Source organism: Triplophysa rosa, linkage group LG9 (genome assembly GCF_024868665.1).
Source record: "Triplophysa rosa linkage group LG9, Trosa_1v2, whole genome shotgun sequence".
NCBI lineage: Eukaryota > Metazoa > Chordata > Actinopteri > Cypriniformes > Nemacheilidae > Triplophysa > Triplophysa rosa.
In genome coordinates, this window is record NC_079898.1 from 4320149 (window position 1) to 4347118 (window position 26970).

At 42.3% G+C, this 26970-nt stretch overlaps 1 protein-coding gene across 1 annotated transcript in view; it reads right to left on the bottom strand.

Annotated features, from left to right (window-relative positions):
* zmp:0000000760 (collagen alpha-1(IX) chain) overlaps window positions 1-25491 on the bottom strand; it is a 34009-nt gene extending 8518 nt beyond the window's left edge. The window contains exons 1-24 of the mRNA XM_057342208.1: window positions 25095-25491; window positions 21093-21164; window positions 20345-20468; window positions 18502-18895; window positions 18071-18148; window positions 17873-17974; window positions 17385-17438; window positions 13295-13348; window positions 13164-13217; window positions 7971-8024; window positions 7171-7224; window positions 7007-7060; window positions 6884-6937; window positions 6135-6188; window positions 5969-6013; window positions 5836-5889; window positions 5694-5747; window positions 5107-5160; window positions 4892-4963; window positions 4769-4804; window positions 2690-2734; window positions 2565-2597; window positions 2141-2287; window positions 1328-1504 (exon numbers count right to left, since the gene is read on the bottom strand). Of these exons, the coding sequence (XP_057198191.1) occupies window positions 1328-1504; window positions 2141-2287; window positions 2565-2597; window positions 2690-2734; window positions 4769-4804; window positions 4892-4963; window positions 5107-5160; window positions 5694-5747; window positions 5836-5889; window positions 5969-6013; window positions 6135-6188; window positions 6884-6937; window positions 7007-7060; window positions 7171-7224; window positions 7971-8024; window positions 13164-13217; window positions 13295-13348; window positions 17385-17438; window positions 17873-17974; window positions 18071-18148; window positions 18502-18895; window positions 20345-20468; window positions 21093-21164; window positions 25095-25491 (2316 nt within the window). The remainder of the gene's footprint in view (window positions 1-1327; window positions 1505-2140; window positions 2288-2564; window positions 2598-2689; window positions 2735-4768; window positions 4805-4891; window positions 4964-5106; window positions 5161-5693; window positions 5748-5835; window positions 5890-5968; window positions 6014-6134; window positions 6189-6883; window positions 6938-7006; window positions 7061-7170; window positions 7225-7970; window positions 8025-13163; window positions 13218-13294; window positions 13349-17384; window positions 17439-17872; window positions 17975-18070; window positions 18149-18501; window positions 18896-20344; window positions 20469-21092; window positions 21165-25094) is intronic.
* Window positions 25492-26970: the final 1479 nt, after the last annotated feature.

Below are 26970 nucleotides of genomic sequence, written 5' to 3' on the forward strand. Positions count from 1 at the left end.
TGTGTCTCTGTGTCTGTGTGTGTTGGTGCGTGTTGTGTGTGTGGAGTGTTTTGTGTGTGGGTGTGTCTGTCTTCTGTGTTTTCAACCTTTTCTTGTTTTTGCAGGTACAACTTTGATTGTTTTGCTTGTAGTCAATGTGTCTCATGTGCAGCTGCTTTGTAACAATGAAAATTGTAAAAGTGCTATATAAATAAAGTTGAGTTGAGAGTTGAGTTAATGATCTATTTTATTGTATACAGTAGCTTCAGAAGACGTTGAATGTAGCTTCAAAAATCATATGGACTACATAAATAAACTGTGGCACTTTTTAAAGAGTATATATTTTGTGATTTTTAAGGTCCTACTTTGGTTTATGGAGTGTCCAACAACAAGTTTACGTACATACACGGTGTAAAAACACTTTAATTTTCTAATAATAGGCAGTTATTATTACCTTGCTTCTTGACTGACTCTCAAATGATTCGTTCGGTGATTCATCTGTCTAATCCCCTCAGCCTACTCTGACTGGTCAGATGGTCTAGTCTGATGGAATATAGACGTAGGCGGGCATTACACAGAGTGATGCAAATCTGACCCGGAAATGAATTTAGAACAACAGACGCGTGATTCAGAGTCGACTCCTTTTTTCCCAAGGCAATAACTTTGTTATTCGTTCACTTTCGGCTTTACAACTTGGCAGACTGCTTACATTCACACACAGTAACATTAAACACCGCATGAAATGTAATTTTAAGGACATTGTAATAGTCACTCTTTAAATAATTACTAAATAGGTTTATTCAGCAAACAGCAAGTTTAGATTTCATGATATACAATTTGTTGGCTCACTCCTGTATACAGTTTTTCCTTTTACGATTTGTTTGAAACGTATTTCTGAATTTCAGGCTGTCGGAACTTTTATCGGCCTTTGGGCCTCCTGAGTGAAAATGTTCAAGAAGCTTAGAAAAGTTTGTCTTAAGAAATATGGAAGGGTTTTCCACTCCAGTGAAGGTGGGATTGTCTCCAAAAACCATTCAACACTGAGCAAGTGCCTTGTCTGTGACTTCCTATTTGTCTTTCAGGGGGACTTGGAAATTCTGAATGTTTTAATTCCAACGTATACTGCCAAACACTGCTGCATGACCTCCAGGGGTCTTCCCACGATATACATATCAAACCTGGCCTAGAAGAAACTTGATGTATGGAGCATGTTCTTCCTTAGTTTACTATGGCAAAAACATGTGAAAGTGTGCGATGTCTAAAACAAACCACATCTTAAATGCTCATGTTTCCAAGCACTAGCAAACTTGAAACTGCTCCGTCTTTCGGGGTGAGGTGGGAAACTTACTGAAGATCCAGGTAGTCCCTTTGGTCCTCGGGGACCTGGGGGGCCCATGGGCACATCTCCATAAAGCGGGCATACGGCTGCACATGTCCTTCTGACAGAGTTGGCAAATGTGGACATCTGCTCCAGGACCACCCGCTTGCACACCTCGATAACATGTTGAGCAGGGAGAGTAGGGCCCTAGGAAAGAGATCATTACTACTGAGATAGCTGGCTCAGACACGACATTGAAAAACGGAGCTTATATCAGAGCACCTCTCCGCTGTGGTAATCTGGAAATGGGTGGCTGTGTAATAATGGAGAAACAATATTTCACCAGCCTCATTATCGATTTACAGCCACGGTAAATAAAAAACAATGCCTCCAGCTGCAGCACTAATGAGGAAGCATTTACTAGCGATCTTGACACTAAAATGTTTACCACGTATTTTATGCCTATTACAGTATGTGCCAGAAGGACTGTATCTTCCAGAAAATTTGAAGGCATTGTCTGGAGGCGGTGCTTGAAACTTGGCTGGTGAAATGCAAATTCAATCATTTAGACAAGGGAACAGGTGTTAAGGATGCCCAAAGTAAGGAGGCAGATTCAGATTTAACTCTCCTTGTGGACCATAACACAGTCTCTGTTGAGGCAAGTTAATCTGTTCCGAGGGAAACTGTTTCGCAATTTTGTTGAATGAGGAAAGACCCTTTCAAAACTGTTGGCTAAACTTTGCCAAAACGTTTAGCCAAAAGGTGGGCTGGGGTGGAGATTTCGCCAGAAGAAATTGCACCATGGGCCATAATGTAAAACATGATCAACGTCTTCCGACTTACAGGTGGTCCTGGTGGTCCCTGAAAGCCCAATGGACCGCTGTCACCTATCACACCCTTAGACCCAACACGACCCTTTCTACCATGCTCTCCAGCCGGGCCTCGCTTTCCTCTTCTTCCTTGTTGCCCTAGCACACCCCCATCTCCAGCCTGGAACACAAACAAATACAAACACACCCATAAACAAACAAGTACAGTTTTACACAGCGTACATATTTCTGAATGATAACTCGACAGCAAGCTGGTCCTGAAAAGAAATGCTCAAACAATAGACTGATGAGGCTTGATAAATTGCATCTTTCCAGAACCAGCTTTCTAAATATAATCCAACTGGATTTCTCAAGATGTTGTGACAATGAACAGATCGAACTGTTAAGATCTTAACCAAATGTGGTCATTCATATTGTAATGTATTGTAATCTCTTACCCTGCCTTTAGGTCCTTTGACTCCCTTTGCACCCTGTGGAAACAATGTGGCAATGTGAGAAACTGGAACCATGTGATCGTGGAAATGTGCAAACTGAAAATAAATGCATATGAGTCGATAACAACCTTCTGTCCTTTGCTTCCTGGGAGCCCTTGAATGCCAGTGTCGCCCTGTAAGACAAAACAACTTTGATAGTGATGATAGCGGTGTTGTGAATGGACACTCTAAAATTACAATAATGCTCGCTGTGTGTTTTTTTAAAAAGGAAGCTGTCAAAATGAGAGGAAAACCATTAAGTTTAATGTGTCTTAATCAGAAAATAACCCCGAAATTTTTACATTTTTATGTAATTTTGTGCCCTTTGAATACTATACAGAGACTTTACACAAGCATTGTGATGGTCGAAGTGTTTACTGCAGTATTTCTGATCATCATAACTATTTTAATATTCCTTTCTATCATGTGTGCATTTGAGTTTGAGTCCTACAGCATCACATCTTTACTAAAATGAATAAGTACAGGAAGAAAACCAATACTTTCCATTTTCTAACTTCTCCCCATGTATATTCCATTAAATAACACATTAATTCAACATTAGACTCCCACCTTCATGACCAAACATTCAAATTTCATAGAACATATTGAAAAGACAGAAGTCTTGTAAAAAGTCATCAATAACTGGTTACATCAACATCCATGACTGGCTGAAGTAATGTTTAGAATAATGTTTACGCCCGTGCATGGAAGGAATCGATACGGGTCTATTAATACGATTATTAATACGACATATGATCCTTTCTGATCCAACGCTGGAGACCATGTGGATTATTATCAAATATATCTATGAAAAGCTTCACCACCTGGTGCTCTTTTGACTTGCTTGAATGAAGCGTAGAGATCTTCTTGGGCGCTTAGATATCAGAGTAAGGCTAGAGCTGGAAAGAGAACAAAACAGTCTTTCGGTCCAACGGTTTCAGTCTAACACACCGTGTAATGCGACTGCACCCGAAGGCAAGCGACGGGAAACAATGTGCCAAAAGTTGTGTGCTAGCCGATGAAGAGCTCTGCTGTGCAGACATGACTCCAGTGTGCAAACACGCCGGCTTTCTAAGCTTTCCACAGCCACAACAGATGGCTTTTCTCCATTCACTTTTTTGTGAATGGGTCAGTTCCTACTTGTCAAGATGAAATTATAACAATTTGTCAAGGCCTAAATAAATGAGTTGACACATTGTTTAGTATACAGTACATTTCACAAGTGTTATTACAGTATTCTTGTATGTCATAGCAGTTAAGCCCATCTGTTCATCAGATGTTTTGCTGCGCACTGTAAACGCATATATCATCATAATTCCACATTTATAGACTAGGCAGGAAGTGGATTTACAAAAAAACACAGATAGCTTTTAAAAACCATCTCATGAAAGGCTGTCACTGTAAGGAATTTGTGTTCATGTTGGGCATTTAAACATAAGCAGACAGGCACATATGACTTCTACACATTGAACAAGCTATCAGAATGCCTGTAACAGGGTTTATATACAAAGCAACATTGAGCTACCTGAGGCCAACATGTTAGTTTACATGTATGTTTGCTTAATCTGTCTTCATATAATAAATCTTCAAATTAGTTTAAGGCTTTTACAAGACTTTGCACATTGAATTATAAGCAGTTTATAATTTATAAGTACTTTGTTCATATTGATCTTAATATAATGGTCTCAAAACAATCTTATAGACCTTTCTCAATTTTTTTTCAGTTAGTAATACTAATGTTCATTTTATCTATGACATTAGTGCAAATTAAATTGTGTATTTGTAATATTAAGTACTGTATATAATAATAAAGCAATCGCTTCTTGGGGCTTATTTTTTTACAGTGATTTTATAACAGCTAATGGGTGTTGCTAAGCATGACACAAATGATATTAATTAAAAAATAACAAAGCGGTTGCCAAGCAACACAGATGTAACAAAAGTTGTGCAGTGATACTTAGGTCATCTTTCTACTTTGAAACCCATTATCTTACAGACAATTATTTCCTTACGCTTAGTATCATACATACTATGAAACATTTGAACTATAACAGTCGTAGTAATGATTAAAAAGGACATAAAAATACCTTGAGTATAAAGAAGATTCAGTGCAGTATAAGATGTTTAAACGTGGCTTTTTAACTATGTAAATGAGTAGAGATCATTACCTTGGGCCCAGGTCTGCCAGGTATTCCCACGTGCCCCTATGGAGAAATGCAATGTTTTAACATTTTACTTGGAACTAACTTAAATATTTCAGAGGTTTTGGATTATTTATCTTGAAAACTCACTGTTGGTCCAGGGGGCCCAATAAATCCTGGTCTTCCTGGTTTTGCAGCAGAGCCCTTGTAACCTTGTAAACCCTGGAGATGGTAGCACTTTATAAATCTATTTGAAGGCAGGTTGTATTTTTTGTCGTAGAACCTCACAGCAAAATATTCAGGTGGCATTTACAGAGGTCACGTATAGCTCAGTCTGTTGGTCATTTATTTTCATGAGGTCTTACCGTAGGTCCAGGAGGGCCCATGTTCCCCGGAGGGCCCTGTTCACCTTTTTCACCCTGTGTGAAAAACAGTTCAGCACATTACATAGACAAGCAAAACTACTTTCAGGTAAAGGTTAGGCTAAAGTTTCTTTAGGAATGAGAATAATAAAGAATTGTAAAATTCTGGATAGTTTTCCACTTAACAAAATAACTTGCTGTGCACATTATAACGATAACTATCAAAAAATAAAGTTTAAAAAATTGAGGAGAATTGCAGGGTTCACATCACAACTATAACGATAATGATACAGAGAAGAATATTGTTGGGATCACTTTCAGAATGATTTTTTCCAGCTGAAGAATGATGAAACATACTGTTAATGTGCCTATGGCGGATCTCTAATGTTTGGCTATTAACGATCGCAACGTGAATGTGACTGGCCCTATTGAGTGGTATTCCACACATATCAGTGGAAGAATGTAGATCAGAAAAGAACATCATGAAAATCATTTGATGCTTCATTTTGAAACCCAATTCAGGCATGTTTTTCATTCCCAACATTAAAGTTCATAAATAGAAGTTCTTAATAGAAGAAGAGTTTGCTTACCCTTTGGCCATCTTGTCCATGTCTGCCCTCAGGTCCCTGTGGGCCTTGATAAGCCTGTGGCAGATACAAAACAATATTAGAAAGAAAAGTGGACATGAAAACAAAAGATACTGTAGATTTTATCTGAAAGAGCTGTGGGTACCTCCATGCCGGGATCTCCGTCTCGCCCTGACCAACCTGGATCACCAACAATGCCCTAAAATATCCCAACAGGTCAGCACTAGACCTTTCTCGAATTGGGTCAACATTTTGCGACTGCTTGACAAACAACTAACCTTCTTCCCCATTCCACCAACTCTCCCTTTTGGCCCTAGAGTACCCTGTGGAGAGCAAAAATGACAGAGCTCTACCATCACATGTATATAGATTAAATCTTTATCATTTGCTGCTTGAATGATTTGATTTGTGGATATGTGATAACTTTACGAGTGTAATACATACTGGATTTCCCTTTTCTCCAGCTGTTCCTCGCTCACCGGGATCTCCCAGAACCCCCTGTTGCAAAGCAGAGACAGAGCAACATGAAGTCATAAAGCTTTTAACATTCACATGGCAGCTGCATGACTTAAAAAAATATATTTAAAAAAATTCTACCTGTGGTATCAATTGTATATGCCAGGACTTCCACCAATGGTAGATTCAGAATATATGTGTTTTTTTTTCTACATTAAATTGCACTTTGATTTTCTCAAAACACCAAATGTTTTTGGCTTGTTTAACACTTATGTTTCAAAGCTGACATTTTGAAACAATTTGCTTGACGTTTAAATTGTGTTTCTCAGACAGTTTAATTTCTGTTCAAACCCCAAAGATCTTACAGGAATCTGAAGCCTGTGGGTTCCCTTGAAGCTTTGCTTCCTTTACCAACCCACAGGACTGACAATGGCTAATCTGTCTGGTTTAGTGGTGTTGCTCTCATAAAGACTCAAACCTTCAGGTGCCTCAGGCGTGAATCTGTCAATAACATGTCCAGGTCACTTTTTTATGATTTTGGGGTGAAATGCGATTCATGTTTTCTTCAGATTTACCCTCTGTGCTTAACTTCCACGACGGCCCCTACCGTGAATACGAAAATAAATCATTCGGGTAGTGCACAAGCGCAGAGGATCCCACGAGGTGGCGGATTTTGAATTTAAGAGCGGCCTTTGGGTCCTAAATGTCATGGAGCGCAAAACGGAGAGTTCTCATACCTGGCGACCCTGTGATCCTCGAGCTCCTTCGGCTCCGGTTAAGCCTTCATTTCCCTGTTGTAAGGACAGAGTGGTGAGATGTCTGACCGAGAAGAGAGTAGCAGAATGAGGGAGAAAACATACCTTCACTCCCTGATATCCAGCAATGCCCTCGTATCCCTGCTCTCCTGATGCACCCTGGGAGATGTGGTGGGGAGTGAGTGAATGAGTCATTCACATCCACAATTGCACAAGCCATCACACATAAATTGTTGAAAGCAACATGAAGATTCTGCAGCAGAACTTACGGCTTTACCCTCCTGGCCGGTTTCACCCCTTTCTCCAGGAGTCCCTCGCACTCCCTGTGATGAGAAGGACATTATCACAGCATGTCAGGATGATCTAGTGCTTAACTCAAACTACATGTATCATATAGCGAACATATATTGTGAACTCATTTTTAAATACAGTAGCTTATCTATAGGTTACCTTCTGCAAACAACTTGTGTCAATGTCTACTATCAGTACTTTATGTACACTTAAAAATATGAAAGTATACTTTCAGTCTACTTTTCAGTCTATTAGGCATCAAACTTTACATTTTCAAGTTTACATAGTAACAAGTCAACCTGATATTCTTTGTACGCACTTTTGAAACTTATATAGGAACAAAGCAAAATAATATACTGTAAAACGTGTAAACTGTAGGTATGATATTAAGTTCACTTAAAGAAAACGTACAAGTACACTTGCAGTATAAAAACTAAACTAATAGTTTACTGAGAGTATACTTCAAAATGTGCTTTCATAAACTAAATGTGTTTGAACATTGAACAAGTAAATCATTAAGTATATAGTTGCGACACAAAAAACAATATTGTAAACTAATTGTGTGCTCAAAGATGGCTACTGTTACAGTGTACTTTAAAGTATACTTTTAAAAACTAAGAAGTGGGCAAATGTTGTCCTAAGTAGTACGCTACTTGTACATTGATATTAGTAGGCCTATACTTGCTGCATAAAGGATACTTTCAAATATACTTCAACTTCAAGTATACTTTAAAATGTTTTAATTAAAAAAGTGTGGCTGTGCTGCCATTGTTTTTACCTTATGGCCTGTGGCGCCATTTAATCCTTTCAGGCCTTTAGGTCCTCTGTCACCCTGCAACATATGAGACGAATGACATTCAATTTTATTTAATTCAATTCAATTTTATTTAATTCAATTCAATTTTATTTTTATAGCGCTTTTAAAATTGCATTGCATCAAAGCAGCTGTACGTAAGAAAACCAAAACCCCCCAAAAAACGTACGTTGAACAAAAAAAATAAAATTTAAAATTAATATGAAATCTATTCATACACATACACGTATGAACACACATACACTCAAAAAAATGTGTTGTTGGATTAATTTAATTTTATTATGACACCTATTTCCACACAATTGAATTAATTTATTCGAATTTAAGACTTATTTGTCTGCACAATTCACCCAGTTTAAGTTCATCAACTTGTTTTATTTAATTTCAGCTGAATGTAATTCCTTTGTGTTGAGCCAATTAAATTTGAATGCTTCAGTGATGTAAGCAAGATGTAAGGTAAGGTTAAGATTTTTATTACAGACAACAGAAAATCTTCAAAATTTTAACATTACAGAACAGTAAACACTAACAAGTCTCTTTATCTTTCATCCTGCACAAAAACGCACATACAATAACATTTAATTTTAAAATGTGCTATCTAAATCCAGTCATAAGGGCAATGCATGCTGGGAACTCAGTACACTGTGTAGTTTCAGTTAGTCAATGAAAATGATTCATGTTGTCCCAACACAAATGGAATAAGTTATGTCAAAGAGTCGCCTATTTATGTCAGTATTACACATTTCAATTGTGTTTGAACAAGAAACACATGCAAATATGTTAGATATAACTATATTGATTAAGTTAAACAAACAACCTCCAACAATCATTGTGGCAAGGGGGGGGGTGATTTGGCGAGGTCTGCAGCGGGAGAGAAGGCTGAGAGAAGAGCGGTGGGTAAATGGGGTGCGAAGTGCAAATGATGAACACCTGTCCTCTATTCCAGTAATTGGTGTGGGGACGCATTAAAAGCAGCTCGGAGACAGAAGCCGGGTGTGTGAAAACCAGCAGAGAGAGAGAGAGAGAGAGAGGGAGAGAGAGGGAGAGAGAGGTAGAGAGAGAGAGACGAGGAGTGCTCCACGAGAGGATCGTCAGCTCCGGTTAAAGACTGAGACTGTGAACAGAGGCGTGTAGAGCCGTCATTCAAGTAACGTGTGTGTGATAATAAAAGACATTTTTCTGCAGTAGTCAACCTAACCCCGACCTCTTCCTTCTCACCCTACACGAACATACTACAGTGGTGCCGAAACCCGGGAGAAGGAAGCAGGAAACCGTGGCAAGATGCAGACTCCGCCGGCAACGCCATTTGCGGACGTCATCTCGTCCCTCACGGTCCTCCACCGCGAGCAACACCAGGCGCTTTTACAGCTGAGGGCAGACGTCCCATGATGGATGTGGGGTTAATGTCCGGGTCCCAGACACGCCTCAGGCTGCCCCCGGTCAGGCTGGCGGGTACCAGATACCAGTGAGTATTGGGGGGTACCTATCGGGCTCTGGTGGATTCCGGTTGTAACCAGACCTCGATCCACCAAAGCCTGATTCGATCCGTGGCATGGGATAAAGGCCGCACAGTTAAGGTATGGTGTGTGCACGGGGACGTGGTTCAATACCCCCTCATGTCTCTGCCAATAAAATTTAAGGGGAAAAAGCATAGAGTTGAGGTGGCTGTTAATCTGCACCTCTGACATCTGCTGATTCTAGGGACAAATTGGCCAGCTTTTTCAGAATTGTTAAGGGTTTTATGCACGGATGTTGCTTGGGGAAAGAGAAACCGGGGAAGGCGAGGGCTCGTGCAGGCGGGCAGTGTGGAACCCGGCTCGCAGGGGACTGACTCCGGGGAAAGAGAAAGCGGGATCAAGAGGCTGATCCTCTCGGACTGCGATGACTTTCCCCTGGAGCAGGCCCAGGACAAGACCTTAAAACGGGCTTTTGAACAGGTCTCGTCCATTGACGGGCAGCCGGTGCAGCCTGCCCGACCCCTCGCCTACCCCTATTTTGCGATTCGGAACAATCGGTTATATCGAGTGACCCAAGACACTCAGACCAAAGAGGATATAACCCAATTATTAGTTCCAAAGAGACGCCAGGAAATGCTTTTTCAGGCGGCTCATTGTAATCCAATGGCATGACATCTGGGGCAAACTAACACATTAAATCGTCTCATGGCCCGGTTTTTTTGGCCGGGCATTCACGACAATGTGCACAGGTGGTGCGCGACTTGCCATGAATGTCAGCTGGTGAATCCACCGGCCACTCCAAAAGCGCCATTGTGCCCTCTTCCATTAATGCAGGTCCCCTTCGAAAGAATTGGGATGGACCTCATCGGGCCATTAGAGCGATCAGCACGGGGACATCGGTTTGCTTTAGTCGTACTGGACTATGCAACCCGATATCCCGAAGCAGTGGCCTTGCGCAACATTTCGGCAAAGTGTGTTGCGGCGGCTCTGTTTCGTATCATCTCCCGGGTGGGGATCCCCGTGAGGTCCTCACGGATCAACGCACGGCGTTCATGTCACGCACACTGCGCGAGCTATATGAATTATTGGGCATTAAATCGATCCGCACCAGCATCTTTCATCCACAAACAGACGGCCTGGTGGAGCGGTTTAATCGCACATTAAAAACCATGATTCGTAAGTTCGTACACGAGGACGCCAAAAATTGGGATAAGTGGGTGGAACCCCTATTGTTCGCGGTACGGGAGGTCCCGCAAGCCTCCACGGGGTTTTCCCCGTTTGAACTTCTTTACGGGCGGCAACCTCGAGGGGTGCTGGACGTATTGAAGAAAACCTGGGAGGACAGACCGTCCACGAGCAAAAATGAAATTCAATATGTCCTGGACCTGAGAACAAAACTCCATACACTGGGGCGGCTATCTATGGAGAATTTGTTACAGGCCCAGGACAAGCAGAGCCGTGGGTATAATAGGGGAACCAACTTGCGAAAATTCACTCCGGGAGAGAAGGTACTTTTATTACTCCCTACTTCAAGTTCAAATTACTTGCAAAGTGGCAAGGACCCTTTGAGGTTACACGGCAGGTAGGGGATCTCGATTATGAGGTCGTACGAACAGACAGGCGGGGAGCACGGCAAATTTACCACCTCAACCTCCTAAAAAAATGGAGTGAGGGGGAGTCCGTGATGCTGGCGATGGTGGTGACTGGAGAGGATGATCTCGGGCCGGAGGCGAATGTCAAACATCAATCTCTCGCCCTGGCCCCGGGGGGAGATCACCTCTCACCCTCACAGCTCACGGTTGTGGCCCGCCTGCAGGCGGAATTTGCGGATGTGTTCTCCCCCCTGCCTGGTCGCACGAACCTTATTCAGCACCACATCGAGACTTTTCCGGGGTAGTGGTGCGAAGTAGACCCTACCGGTTACCTGAACACAAGAAAAAAGTAGTTCAGGCAGAATTGGACGCGATGTTGAAGTTGGGTGTAATAGAAGAGTCTAACAGTGACTGGGCAAGCCCGATAGTTTTAGTCCCTAAAACGGACGGCTCGATACGGTTCTGTGTAGACTATCGCAAGGTGAATGCTGTGTCGAAATTCGACGCGTATCCCATGCCGAGGATCGACGAGTTGTTAGATCGGCTAGGCACCGCTCGTTTTTTTTCGACACTGGATTTAAAAGAAGGGATATTGGCAGATCCCCCTTTCTCCAGTATCTAAAGAGAAAACTGCCTTCACCACGCCGTTCGGATTGCACCAATTTGTCACCCTTCCATTTGGCTTGTTCGGAGCTCCGGCCACCTTCCAGCGCCTTATGGACCGCATCCTCCGGCCACATGCGACATATGCAGCTGCCTATCTCGATGATATTATCATCTACAGCAACGACTGGCAGCAGCATATGGAGCATCTGAGGGCGGTCCTGAGGATGCTGAGTGAGACCGGGCTCACGACCAACCCGAAGAAGTGTGCGGTTGGGCGGGTGGAGGTCAGGTATCTGGGCTTCCACTTGGGTCATGGGCAGGTGCGTCCTCAAATTAACAAGACTGCAGCGGTTGCGACCTGCCCGAGGCCTAAGACCAAAAAGGAGGTGAGACAGTTTCTGGGGCTGGCGGGATATTACAGAAGGTTTGTGCCCAATTATTCGGAGCTTGCCAGCCTGCTGACTGATCTCACTAAAATGGAGGCGACAGATCCGGTCCAGTGGACGGAGCAGTGCCAGCAGGCCTCTACCCAAGTGAAGGCTGCCCTGTGCGGCGGGCCGCTCCTACACTCGCCTAATTTTTCTCTCCCCTTTTTCTGCAGACCGACGCGTCGGACAGAGGGCTGGGGGAAGTCCTGTCCCAGGAGATGGGGGGAGAGGAATGGCCGGTGCTGTATATTAGCCGCAAACTCTCGAAGAGGGAGTCGAAGTACAGCACCATCGAGAAAGAGTGTCTGGCGATCCGGTGGGCCGTTCTCACCCTCCGGTATTATCTCCTGGGGCGGGAGTTCACCCTCTGGTCGGATCACGCTCCCCTCCAATGGCTCCACCGCATGAAAGATACCAATGCGCGGATCACCCGTTGGTATCTGGCCTTACAACCGTTCAAATTCAAGGTGATCCACAGGCCGGGGGCGCAGATGGCTGTGGCCGACTTCCTCTCCAGGCGAAGGGGGAGGGGGGAGGCTGCAGGCCGGATGGCTCCCCGGCCTGAGTCGGGCGGTCGGGGTATGTGGCAAGAGGGGTGTGATTTAGCGAGGTCTGCAGCGGGAGAGAAGGCTGAGAGAAGAGCGGTGAGTAAATGGGGTGCGAAGTGCCAAAGATGAACACCTGTCCACTATTCCAGTAATTGGTGTGGGGACGCATAAAAGCAGCTTGGAGACAGAAGCCGGGTGTGTGAGAACCAGCAGAGACTACTGCAGAGAGAGAGAGAGAGAGAGAGAGAGAGAGAGAGAGACGAGGAGTGCTCCACGAGAGGATCGTCAGCTCTGGTTAAAGACTGAGACTGTAAACAGAGGTGTGTAGCGCCGTCATTCAAGTAACGTGTGTGTGATAATAAAAGACATTTTTCTGCAGTAGTCAACCCGACCCCGACCTCTTCCTTCTCACCCTACGCGAACATACTACAATCATTTTTTTGAGTGTACATAGGCATTGTATACAATGACATTTCAAACTAAGACATTCAAAACTGAAAGTCTGTGCAGGTGTGTAACGTTTTACCTCTTGGCCTCGAAGTCCTCTCATGCCCTTTTCTCCTTTGATACCTTCCTCGCCCTGTAGGACACATGTTGACCAGTGAGTGGCTCTGTAATGCAATGCAAACTATGGGATTGGGCATTAAAGCCATTTACCGTAGGTCCAGGTTCCCCTTCATGTCCATAATCTCCAGTATCCCCTCGTATCCCCTGAATAAAGATGTGTTTTAGATTAATCTTTGCAATGTTGCCTGAAATAGTAAACAGTTTGTTATGCAGACTTTAATTGGCCAATAAGGTTGGCCGACGATGTAAAGGACTGTGTAGTCATTTTTATTCCTGCTATGGAAAGTCAATGGGGGCACATTTTGAACTGAACTACTCCTTTAATGAGATTTAGGGAAAATTGGGATTAAACTAGACCTCATGTAAACACAATACTTCAAAATAATGTAATCACTATAAACACTATAAGGGCAGTCGTGGCCTAATGATAAGAGATTCTGACTTGTAACCCAAACGTTGCAGGTTCGAGCCTCAGTACCAGCAGGGATTGTACATGGGGGGAGTGAATGATCAGCGCTCTCCTCCACCTTCAATACCACGGCTGAATGTGAGACCCTTTAGCAAGGCACCGATCCCCAAGAGAGCAAGTGGGCATTAGAAAGACTGTAGAAAAAGCAATTTCTTATTTATTAAATAAAAAGAAAGGGTCTGTGGATTTTAAGGATAAAAAGAAGGATAAAAGTCAGGCAGGAGCTAGGACCTGCGTTAATATTATTAAGACTTTCCAGCATTGATGCGTTAGTACCCGCAGTACTATGGCGAAGGTTTTTAGCAGAGATACTTTCCAGCAGAGAGACGGGGAGAAAAATCGTCTAAAAATAACCGGCGAGGACTTCGGATCAGTATGTGAGTAACATTGGTTTTTCTGTTTGTTAGAACCAAGGTATATTGTAATATTAGCTTTGTGTAACGGAGCTGTTTTGAGCATTATTGTTTATCAGGAACCAGTGTGCTACTTGTATATTGTCTTCGCTTATTTTATACGTTTGCATTATTATTCACGCAGTCTAAGTTATGATAAAGCTAAGCATTTTCCATAGGCCCGCTCTGTATGTAGATAGAAATAGCTTATTCTAAGGTTATATAAACATAATGGTTCATTATGTAAGGTCTTTATACACCTCTGAAGACATAGTTTTGTATAATATATCCTCCTAAAAATCCCACATTGCTCCTTTAAAATCTGAAAATGCACTTCTGCCCTCTAGTGAACATCTCAAATGACGTAAGTTAGACGGCTTGGGCAGAGCATCCGTTAGCTCCTCCCCTTCAACAGTCAGTCTGCTCCCAGTTCCATTTCAAAATGCAACAGATGTTTTTATACATCCAATCAAATCGCCGTAAAAAACAAGCCACGGCACCTATTTTTTCTCATTCAAAATTCCGTCAGAATACGGAAGTAAAAACGATCGCGACTTTAATCACAATAAACAGTCCTTACTTTATCATGCATCAGATCACGATCTGCACTCCTATTAATAACTGCCACATCAAGTTGGTGTATAGCTCAGTTTTGTCACATTTCCAATGGTCGCAGTTGCTCATGTCATCTCGGATTGAAAATAAATTACTTCTGGTTGCATCATTTCTGCAAATGACTGTCAGTGTGATGTCCCTTATTGTTAGCTACTGTAAAGCACGATCACATTAACTAAAATCTTTTCATAAACAAACATGAAAGTTTGTAATGTCTGTGAAAATCCACAGAGCTTTCTGCTGGCAGATTCTGTGCGTGTCAGCCTGGCTAATGTCAAACACTGTGTTAGCAAAGAACTCCCTTTAAGAACAGTAGGGCCTACATTAAACTCAAACTCATCTGTGTGACCAGTGGACTAACCTCTATCACGGGATTAGTTTGCAGAGGATCATAATGAGTTTTACAAACTCCACCTAATACAAAGAGAGACCACACACAGCAGAAACTAGATGGTGTCTTTGTGGGGCAGAAAATGCATTCATTAGCTCCCAGCAGGGCGGCAGTAAACAGTCAGTCTTGCATTCTGCTGTACAATCCGTCAGCCTGACATTCCACTTCAACTGAATTCTCACTGTATCACATTTTTTAAGTAGTAGGCATATATACGTTATATACTTGAGTTCATCTTTGCAAAGGCAGAATTTATTATTTTAAGATTGCTTGGAAAAGTGCATGTTCATTGCATCACTCGCCGCCAGGGCTGACTTTTAAAGATATTACTCCAGCACGCCACAGAGAACTGGACTCGGATCAAAGAGGTAAATTAGTCATAAATATAGGGTGGAAAGAATCAAGTCTACCGCCTATGGTCGCTCACAAACATGGGCCGAGCATGCATAACCCGGCTGTATACAAGTAATTGGATCCTGATGCATTTTGTCATGTCCTTTAATTAAGCTGATCAGCAGACAGTGTCCTGTAGATTTGAAGGGCCTGTTTAGACTCTAATGACTTTGCTCTCTTTGAGTTCGTCTCAGAGACTTGAAGCCTGACGCCACAACAGATTTTTCCATTGGTTTATTTATACCATTTCAACTCAAACGCAAGCGAGTGTACCATAAATATAAAGGTTATGAAAGCATCTTAGTCACATGCCATCTTTTATCAGATCTGGCCATTTCTAATAGAGTTTGGCAGCAGAATTATGGAAGTAAAAATCTTATTAGTTTTCTTTATTGAACAAAAGATTCGTTGAAAACTAAATCCGTGTGATTTACAATTAATTAAAAAAAGGGTTAAATGGACAAATTCCCAGGAAAGTACTACAACGTCCTTAATTTACACAAGCACATTCAAGCATAGGTTTCAAAGTTTGCAGTGTTGCGATTTATCTTGAGAGCTTCTTGGATTGGTTAATGCCTTACAACTAAAGAATGCAGTAAATGGCCTAGATCGAGACTCAAGCATGTGTAATCTTTTGAACAGTGGTGTTAAGTATTGGAGTAAATGTAATTAGTTACTGTACTTAAGTATCTTTTTGGCTACTTAGTTGTACTGGGTATTAAAGATACTATCTTAAATTTAATAAGTACATGTACTCTTTACTTCACTACATTTGTAATGACTAATGCAATTACGCATTACATTTTGCATGGCACCTAACTTTATCTGCAGCAGTTTGTTTCTGCTACAGAAGAAGCAATATTGCCATTTACAGGGAATTGAAGGTACTATATCTTGTGCATTTTACCCTTACTTACTGAAACTTGTCAACATGGTTTCTTTATGCGAATGCGGGTGCATTATATCAGGTAGTTGACATCGCTGGTGTTTTATGTGGGAAGAGGACATGACTACAGCCGGCAATAAGGCCAAAACCAGCATGTTCATTGCAAAAAGGCTTTGACTTTTTAAATTTTACTTAACATTATTTTATTTATCCGTTTTACTGAAGAGACCCTTTTGAAGGATATTGGTTTCCCTATGTGCACTTGAGCTTAACTGAGACTTGGGTGTTTGTAATAGACGTAGGCTATGGGGTCGACCTCTGTGCTATATATCTCTGTATAAAAAAATCAATAACACTATGTTTTCCATATCTGATTTTAGGAAATAACAAAAAAGAAATCATAAAAACAGGAAAACTTTTAAATTTGTAAAATTCACTTATAGTGTTTTCTATATTGTGTGTCTGCTATCTATCTATCTATCTATCTATCTATCTATCTATCTATCTATCTATCTATCTATCTATCTATCTATCATCTACCTACCTACCTCACTCCCTAGTATATAAGTTGTTGTTGGACAAAGATTTTTCTGCATTCTTAACTATTTGATAGTCTTTAGCTAGAATAGTACGGTATAATAACTGTCAGTCATTGACAGTTACTACTGCTGCTGTCAGTTTCCTGTTTGTCACGGGACGAGTGTATGAGAAAGGACATTGTGTGTTTACCAATTTTTTAAAGCGAGTCGTGACTTTTCACTTTGTTTCCATAATACCGTACAGTAATGCTTCTACTGCCATTTTCCAACTTCACTTGCCAGGCAGGATCTATTCTTAACCCCACCTCAACCCCGCCCCATCCCTCCTTCAATCCTCTCTATTTGCTTTCATTCCTGCTTTTGCATGTTTGCCCATACGTCGTCAATGTTCCTCTATTAAGACTCTAATGACCATTGACTACTGCTTGTAGTTTGCCCAACTCAAACACAGCAGGCTTACACACTATAGTGAGAGATTTCAGACAGTATTCTTACCCAGTTGCCCAGTCTGCCTGGATCCCCCGTGTGCCCTGGCATGCCTCTGTGACCCTGCCGAAAAATAATAGAGTAAATTTTCCTGTCCCAATTCTAAATGTGTACATGCCATGCACATATTCATTATAGGCCACTTTGCAAGACGTGAACAACACTGGCTCAGAAGCACTGTTTTAATTTCACATATGGCCTTTGTACTTCCAAAACCCTGAATTTCCAAGTTTTTCAGTGTTGTCAAAGTTAACAATCGCTTTTGTTATACTTTTTGGGGTAGATATTTGCAAAACCTAATGATAAACATAAAAAGTGACTAACAATAATGATTTATTACGTATTCACGAAATACGGAGATATAAGGTTTCAGAAGGACAGCAGCGAGAGTGTTTAAGTGTTTATTTAACATTGTGACTCAGTTCTAAATGTTCTGTTGGTTGTATTTTGTTCATGTAATATTCAGGAAGTATAATGAGCGGGGAGGTTATAGATACCTTGGGTCCTGGGCGACCCTGAACACCAGGTTGTCCATGTACACATTTACAGGTGGCTCTTTCTTTCTTTGCTGTTAAACCAATCTCAGCATATCCTCCACACTGTTAAGGAACAGGTCAATGAGAACAGGCTGGAGATCAGCTGGAAACTCATGCATAGTTGAGCGAGAGCCCAAACACACGGGGCAGCTGACTAACCACATTAGAGAGTTCACAGCAGCCTTCCGAGTATGCCTGGTCAGCATCACAGGAGACCTCCATCCGTTGCAGGTCCACCTGTGGAAGCCAAGAGGTGTCTGTAATATCAAATTAGGCTGACCAGTCAACTTGCCTCAAATTAAGAAGCTTTCTAAATAATTTAGTACTGTAACTACTCTAAAGAAACGCTGGGTTGGGTTTAAATGAATCTTTGTTGCATTGTTTTAACCCCCGGTTGGGCCAAATTTGGACATTAGAGGGTTCATTTAAAGCCATAGTTGGGTTTGACCATATTTTACCCAAGCATGGGTTGAAACAAAACTCTCTTTAAACTGTATAGATTGTCCACCTAACATTCAAATTCTTTCTCATTTCAATTCATGTTGTTCTAATGTCTTTAAAAAGTGATACCAAAGTTCTTTACCACTTACCGAGACTGAGTGGTCACCCACAGCCCTCTTTACAATGGAGGTAAAACCTTTTCGGATCACTGGCCGTGGCTCATCCAGTGGCTCCACGCTGACCTCCTCACAGTCCACCATGAGCTTCACCTGCTCTCCCTTCACGCTCAATGCCAACTTGTGCCACTCGCCGTCAAACAGTTTCTCCACACTCTGAAATGTCCGCAGCATCTGCGTGCCTTCTGGTCTGGTGTAGAAGAAGTCCAGAGTTTGAGTGTTGCCCTGAAAACGCAGGCCCACCTGGTCCCGGCCTTCGGGGTCACTGACTTGCCAAAGATTCCAGGATGTTTTGGCTGTATCCTTGCTCACTTTAAAGATGGCGATGACGGAGTAGTCTGAAGGTAGACCATCTGGGTAGACATCACTGCATGGGTGGGTTGTGCGGATGGATGGATAGATGGTTGGATGGGAGAGAAAGAGACATCAGTGAAAGGAGTTTTTGAGTAATGCAAATAATGCTGTATGATCTTATACATATAACTTGGCCAATATTGTTATCTTTTCATAATTTCTTTCATAAATATGATAATAACAGTGAATGGAAATGAATACCCATACAATAGTGCGGACAGATGGTACTTATGGTTGTATACAGTTGTGGGAAATCAAAACTCTGCCATGTTCTTGAACTAGAGTATGTACTTGCTGGTATTCTAAGGTATTTCAGAGAATACTCATTTTCAAATGCAAGATTTGCTTTCAGTACAACTTCACATGTTAAAGTTGTAATCTGTAACCATGTTAAATACATAAAGTAACCTGCAGTTGGAAATGTGTACTGATTTCTGAACGTACCAGAATTCTCATTATAAAACGTATTATTAATAATCAATTAAATCACGAGCATTCCTGTTGTATACTAAAGAAAATGGGTTATAAATGATGGTTAAAAGTTGAGTTTAAACTAAACCAAATGCTCTCCAGTCGTTTCCAATTGGTTTTCTGCTCCTGTTTGTTTTTAAGCATAATCAGTTTGTTGAAATGATCACCTAATGTTTCCATGTGATCATCTATGCACAGTGTGGTTCCACGGCTCTCCCTCGAGCTCTCTTTGTTGTTGTTGAAAACACATTTCCTGGTAACTATTTCCTGACATTATTCTTGTCTTGTTCTCACTGCACAAACATGATTCTTTGGTCAACTAGGGGATGTTGGTGGGAGGTAGCTGTGGATGACCACTGCTGACACAAACGCACAGCTGCTGATATTTGACAAACACATAAATTGAACGTTCGAGGACAATGAGCATGTTATTTGAGGACAGCAAGCTCTGTTCCCTACATTAGGTCACTTATTGAGTTGCCTACAAAGACGTTGTTTTAAGGCATCCTGAGGCAAGGCCTGTTTCAAATGGTAGGCCATTTATCCACATGCAGCTTTGCATGTATCCTTTACAAAGAAGGAAATCCCAGAATACATTGTCACAAGGTCAGTGAAAAAATAAATCCAGGAGACATAGTTGCATATAAATACTGAAATATTTATTCATTTTAAAGATGACTTTCTCAAGCTTTGCCCATACTAATCTAGTGTGAGGCAAAATGTATTGTCTATGTAAGCTGTCTAATTGAGTCACGTATGGTACACTATGGCTGTCGGAACGCAGAGCTTATGCCAGCAGTGGGTGGCTGTGAACCGATGTACGAGCAGCCGCGTATTTTTAAATGAAATCCCCATAATAGTCCAGATGACACCATTGGAAGATTGTGAGAAGCAGGACATGAGAGATATTGTTTGGAGGCAAACATGATTACTCTCAATGGAAAAGCAGAAAGAGTGGAAAAGTCTTCCTTGAGTAGGAGGATATAAATACCTCGTGCTCTTCTTGAGATGGAGGGAGGGGTTAATGTGGTACGCCACCGCTTCGGGGCCAGATCCATCAACCCTTCTCACCCCTCTGGACTTAGACAGGCAAAACTCTTCCAACAGGTCATACGCTAAAATAAACACAATATTAATGTGACGCACAAAAGCAAACGGTGTCGAATTCATGTAATTGGAAATGACGTTCAAAGATGAGGAAACTAGTCTCACAATAATAGCGCATTCAGGGGAGAAAATCAAATGGACTGTTCAGGACAATGTTTTTGGTCTTTAAGCTAGATTTTGGTATTCCAAATTAAATTTTTAAAACTGAATGTGGCTGATGTGATTTCATTTAAACTGAAGAAGCTAACATTTCCATGAGCTCTCACATGTAATGACTTATTAAGACACTCCTTGGCAGCGTAATGCAAAATATTATTTTCCAATTATTTATCAAAGTTTCTGTAATGTTTTGTTCTCCAATGTTACGCAATAAAGGAAAGACATAAACACTGGAAAAGATGTAGATGTGATTGGAGACTGGATATGGAATTCAAAGTTCAGACTCCACTGTATCAATATGACAAACTGACTAGAAATGACTTTAAACTGGTCCCTGCTTCCCTCTACTGGTGTAAAAGAGAAACAAATAAAGTCTTACACATCATTCTGGTGCACCTGCAGACACTTGAAATTTCTAAAGTCCATTTTGTCTTCCACATGAAACTGACTTTCATGGTCAATTAGGTGCTTACTTGGTAAATCTTGGCATTTGACCAGGCCAAAGACAGCCAGAAGAACTGTGATGACCAGCATTTTGCTCAAAACTGGGATTGTGAAAATGATAGCTGTGGGGATCTAAATATGCCTTCAAAAGAGCAGTAAATTAGACTTAAATAAGATGTAACAAACAGTTGCAAACATTAAAGTGTGAACATATCAATGCATGCAAATAATGCTTTTAGGAGTAGAGACCTAAATGCCAACTGTATTTCACAAAACTGAGCACAACAGTACATACTTTATGCTTGATATTCACATCAACTTGACTCCTAACTCATATTTAAATTCCAAAAGCATATGAAGTAATAGAAAGGAGGTAACTGCTGTAAAATAATCAATACTAGACTTCATTATTTGCAGCAAGAATTTCTATTTTCTAACGACAAGTCTAGAAAAAAATCTTTGTAAACACTTTTAAGATAATTGTAACTTTTAATTTGACGTTTTAATAAAAGAATAAACAGGCCAGCTAAATGTTTCGACGTGTATTGACAATATAAAGTACTGTTAACATGTTTATGTTTAAAGCATTTCCATGTAAGCATAACAATTGCTGAACCGTAATGGTTTGACATCAGTTCAACTTTAGATATTTAAAATGCACTTACATATTCCTGAGAAGCAGTTCACTGCCGATCCTTTCATTCCCGTTCCCGCAGTGATCATATAGGCAATTTTAAAGAGACATCTCTGGTCCCAGCATTGACTTCAGCCCAAGCAGAACCTGCTCAGAAGAAAATCTGATCCATCAGCTCCACTCCACCCTCGGGCCCAGGAGGCCTTCATTCCTTTGACACATTATCCTATGCAAACACTGGCCGCCATATTCCCGAAAGAATCATTCTGTACTCAAATGCTGCTGTTTGGGGTCTTTAAACATGCAGCATGGCATAGGGGTGGGGGGTTATTGGCCCTGTGCATCATAGATGTGTATTCTATGGCGAATGCCAAAATTGCTAACTAGGAAGACAGCTCTTCAGGTTTTCTGACACAAATAATATTTTATTGTTTTTATTTCAAATGTGTTATTGGCACATAATCAACTTTTAGAAAATAGAATTGCAACACAAAGTAATTGATGTTTACAATCATACCAGCTAAACTTTCAGATAGGATGGGAACAAAGGCAAACTCTCTGTTAGGTTCACAGTGGATCACTGTCTAGGGTAGTGCACTAGGAGACAGATGTAGTATGTCACAGATAGGCTCCGGCAGAGCTCTGCAAACATTCTGCAAGCCGCAAACTGACCCACTGTCCTACACTACAGTATCAACCAGCTATAGTGTGTATACAGTATACTATAAGCATTCTATTTGCAACAATAGATTATGACAGCAACAATATACTTTCAATTTATTGTAATGAATAGTGTTTGTCATCATTTAAGTAGCGATCGATATCAGCCAAACATCCTTAGGTCATGTTTCACACGTGGTTTGTAACTTGGAAATATAGCTTTCCTATTTCTGTTGATGAGTTCTTCTGTGAACTGTCATTTGCACATTTACATCTGCTCTTTTTTAGTAAGAAGGGTTTTGTCATCAGTTCTAGCAGTCCTCCTTGGTTTAAACATTACTAAGCCTACCAGAGCTCTCTTTTTAAACAGTAGATTTAGGTTTGTTCAATGTGTGTCATTTTATTCTTGCTTTTATAATGGCTTCCTTGACTTTCATTGACACTATTCTGATTGTCATAATGACTAACAGCAAAATCAGACATCAGAGGTTATTAATTAAATTCAATTTGCATTGCATCAAAAGCTGTACAAGAAAACCAAAACCAAGAAAAACAGAAATTGAGCAAACAGAAATTTTAATCTCAGTGTTCAGGCTAACCGAACTTTTATTTTGGTGGGTCATCACAAAGACGCTTGAGTTTGTTTGTATTTGAGGTTAGCTTTTCTCAAACAGTGATAAGTTCATGAAATACTCTCTCAAAGAACTCTGGAGATTAAGTTTATGTGTTCATGTCCTCATACAGTGAGACAAAGACCAATCCACGACCGTCATCTGTGTAGTATGATAAACTGTAAACCTCATTCACTTAGACACGCAGCACAGGAAGATGACATGTTAAAATAGCAGAGTTCTGAGTCACGAAAATCATAGAGCTCTATCAACGCAGCTGGAAAACGAGTTTCAATCGCAAAATAGACTAAATCTAAGTAAAATAGCGGTGCGATTAACGACACACATATACAAGCACAACAACAAACGTACTTCACTTAAACGAGCTGCTCTGTTAATGCACTTGCCAAACTGTATCACAAGCATTGGTAAATTTATTCTTCACACAGACTGATTTTTTCATAGCACATGCAACATATATGTACAGCCCTGGTAAAGTTGCAAGCCATCCAGTTTTTTATATCTACACTGACCAAAATTATAAACGTAACACTTTTGTTTTTGCCCCCATTTTTCATGAGCTAAACTCAAAGACCTAAGACTTTTTCTATGTACACAAAAGGCCTATTACTCTCAAATATTGTTCACAAATCTGTCTAAATCTGTGTTAATGAGCACTTCTTTGCCGAGATAATCCATCTACTTCACAGGTGTGGCATGTCAAGATGCTGATTAGACAGCATGATTATTGCACAGGTGTGCCTTAGGCTGGCCACAATAAAAGGCCACTCTAAAATGTGCAGTTTTACTGTATTGGGGGGGTCCGGGGTGTCAGTATCTGGTGTGACCACCATTTGCCTCACGCAGTCCAACACATCTCCTTCGCATAAGAGTTGATCAGGTTGTTGATTGTGGCCTGTGGAATGTTGGTCCACTCCTCTTCGATGGCTGTGCGAAGTTGCTGGATATTGGCAGGAACTGGAACATGCTGTCGTATACTCCGATCCAGAGCATCCCAAACATGCTCAATGGGTGACATGTCCAGTGAGTATGCTGGCCATGTAAGAACTGGGATGTTTTCAGCTTCCAGGAATTGTGTACAGATCCTTGCAACATGGGGCCGTGCATTATCATGCTGCAACATGAGGTGATGGTCGTGGATGAATGGCACAACAATGGTGTGATGAAAATGAGCCTACCAGCTCGTCTTTCGGGAGGAATTAAGGGTCCAATATGGATGAAAAAAATGATGTCACACTCGCAGAAGCACTCCTGTGCAAGGTGGTATTTATTTACAGTGCCAAAATGTAATCCACAATGAAGGTATATATGCACAGTGTCCCAGTAACCAATAAAATCAAAGTATCAAATGAAATCATAAAAGGAAAAGAAAATCAAAAGTAGAAAAATAATCCTTCACCGATAACGTATCAAACAAACGACTGTATTCTCAGGTTTTTAGATTGCGTGAGGCACCACGGTAGCACTCTTGCATCGACTTGGTGAACAAGCCCTGATTTGGAGTTTCGCCTGGGCTTATAAAGGCCAAACCCTACCCCCTTTTTGGGCCCTACCATTACACAGGTAAGTATACATTTCTGTCACATTTTACACCACTCATGTCTACGGGTAAGTAACATGTCACTCTTAACATACTACATTTAACACAACCACATAACACATAAACTTCATATATAAATATTAACCAAACACCCAAACACTTAACAATATACAATGGTATCGCCCACTTCCCGCCACGTTGCATTGGCGGGACCCGGAAGTGCCATCATAAGCTCTACCGCTGGTTTGTTCGGGTTGGCCGATAACGTTTCCTACCGTAATACCATTGGTTCACCGGACTTAACAAAACATGTAACAAACAAAGACAGAGTGCAAGGTATGTATGAAAATGTACGGGAACCGTTTTGGAATGGGAAAGTGGAGAGATGGGAGAATATGTCCATGTGCTATTGGTGTTGCGTGTGCACCCACACCTCCGACAGCGCTAATCTGTGAAAAGGAGGGAAGTGGAGAATGAATGAGGTATGTAGGTGCGTGTAAGTGTATGTATGTGTGTTAGTGCTGCTTCCCCAGCGGTGGTAGATACCGTGAGTTTCTCACATTACCTTCCCCCTCTCCAAGCCGCGTACTGGCCGGGAACCTGGACAGGTAACCCGGATGATGCTTTATCTGGAACCTATATGGCTGGAGGGCAAGGTACCACCGTGTGACTCTGGCATTGTGGTCTCTCATGGACTGAATCCAGGTCAGGGCTCGATGGTCTGTCTCTAGGTCAAACTCTCGACCTAGTAGGTAGTACCTCAAACTGTCCAATGACCACTTGATGGCCAGTCCTTCCTTCTCGATAGCTGAATATCTTGTTTCCCTCTGCAACAGCTTCCGGCTGAGGTAGACAACCGGTCGCTCCTCATCCGGGTTTCCTTGAGCCAGAACCGCTCTGTGGCGAGGGGAGCGTGGTTTAGCGAAGTCTGAGGAGAGAGGGGCAGGAAACCGGCGGGACATAAGTAGGTCAAAGGCTGATTATAAACACCTGTCTCTTGTTTCAGTGATTGGCAAGAAGAGGATAAAAACGAGCACGAGGGGAGAACAAAGGAGAGGAGAGTTTGGCTGAGCTGAAGGAGGAACAAGCGAGCGAGAGATTCTGCCCGGAGGCATTTAATTATTATTTCCTTTTACTTTGTGTTTTGTTTTGAACATTAAAATATCCTCTCAGCCACGCCGACCCTGTTTCCTTCCTTCCTTTTTATTTGAACCTCTCTACACTGGTGCCAAAACCCGGGAAGGAAGGAGAACGCCGCCGACATGCAAACGCCGCCAACCACGCCGTTTACGGACGTCATCCAGGCGCTCACGGGACTCCATCAAGAGCACCATCAGGTGCTGCTGGACCTACAAATGGATGACCGCGAGCTGTTCCGGGGCTGGATTACACACCAAGGGCATACCGTGGGGGCACCATCGGCCGTCGGCCCGTCTGCTCCACTGCTGCTGCATAAGATGGGGCCGCAGGACGACCCAGAGGCCTTCCTGGAGAGTAGTGAGAGAAGGTATCTGGCTGGCTCCGGGACAGCTGGGCCGCCCGGCTTATTCCGCTGTTATCCGGGGAGGCCTAGCTCGCGGCCCAACAGCTGCCGGTGCAGAACCTCCGGAGCTACGCGGACCTCCGGAAGGCCATCCTCCAGTGGGTTGGACTGACCCAGGAGCAGCAGCGCCAGCGCTTCCGGTCGCTGGAGCTTGGGGACGGCGGCCAGCCCTTCGTGTTTGCCCAACCTCATCAAGAGGTGTCCGGTTATGGAGGTTGGTGCGGTGATCCGGATCCCCGACGCCCTGCGGGCTGCCCTCGATCAAGCTGGCCTGTACCAAATACCTGTGAGTATAAAGGGGGGTACCTATCAGGCCTTGGTGGATTCAGGCTGTAACCAAACCTCGATCCACCCAGGCGTGATTCATTCTACGGCATTGGATACGAGCCGCGAGGTTAAGGTAAGGTGTGTGCACGGGGAGGTGGTGAGTTATCCCTTAGTGTCTCTGTCGATACAATTTAGGGGGGAAAAGCATACGGTTGAGGTAGCCGTTAATTCGCACCTCCGACACCCGTCAATTCTGGGGACAAATTGGCCGGATTTTAGTGTTTTGTTGGGACATTTATGTGCAGGTGTCTCTTGGAGCAAAGCAGAGCGGAAGGGGGCGGTGGTGCAGCTTGGAGAGGCCGAGCCGGGACCATCGATGGCGGGTTCAGGGGAACAGAGAGTGATTGAGATGAAGAATCTCTCATCGTGCGATGATTTTCCCCTGGATCAATCTCGAGATGAGTCGCTCAAAAATGCATTTGAACAGGTCCGCACGATAGACGGGCAGCGTCTCCAACCAGCACGGCCACTCACGTATCCATATTTTGCCATTATAAAAGACAGGTTGTGTCGAGTGACCCAAGACACTCAATCAAAAGAGGATACAACACAATTGGTCGTCCCAAAGAAC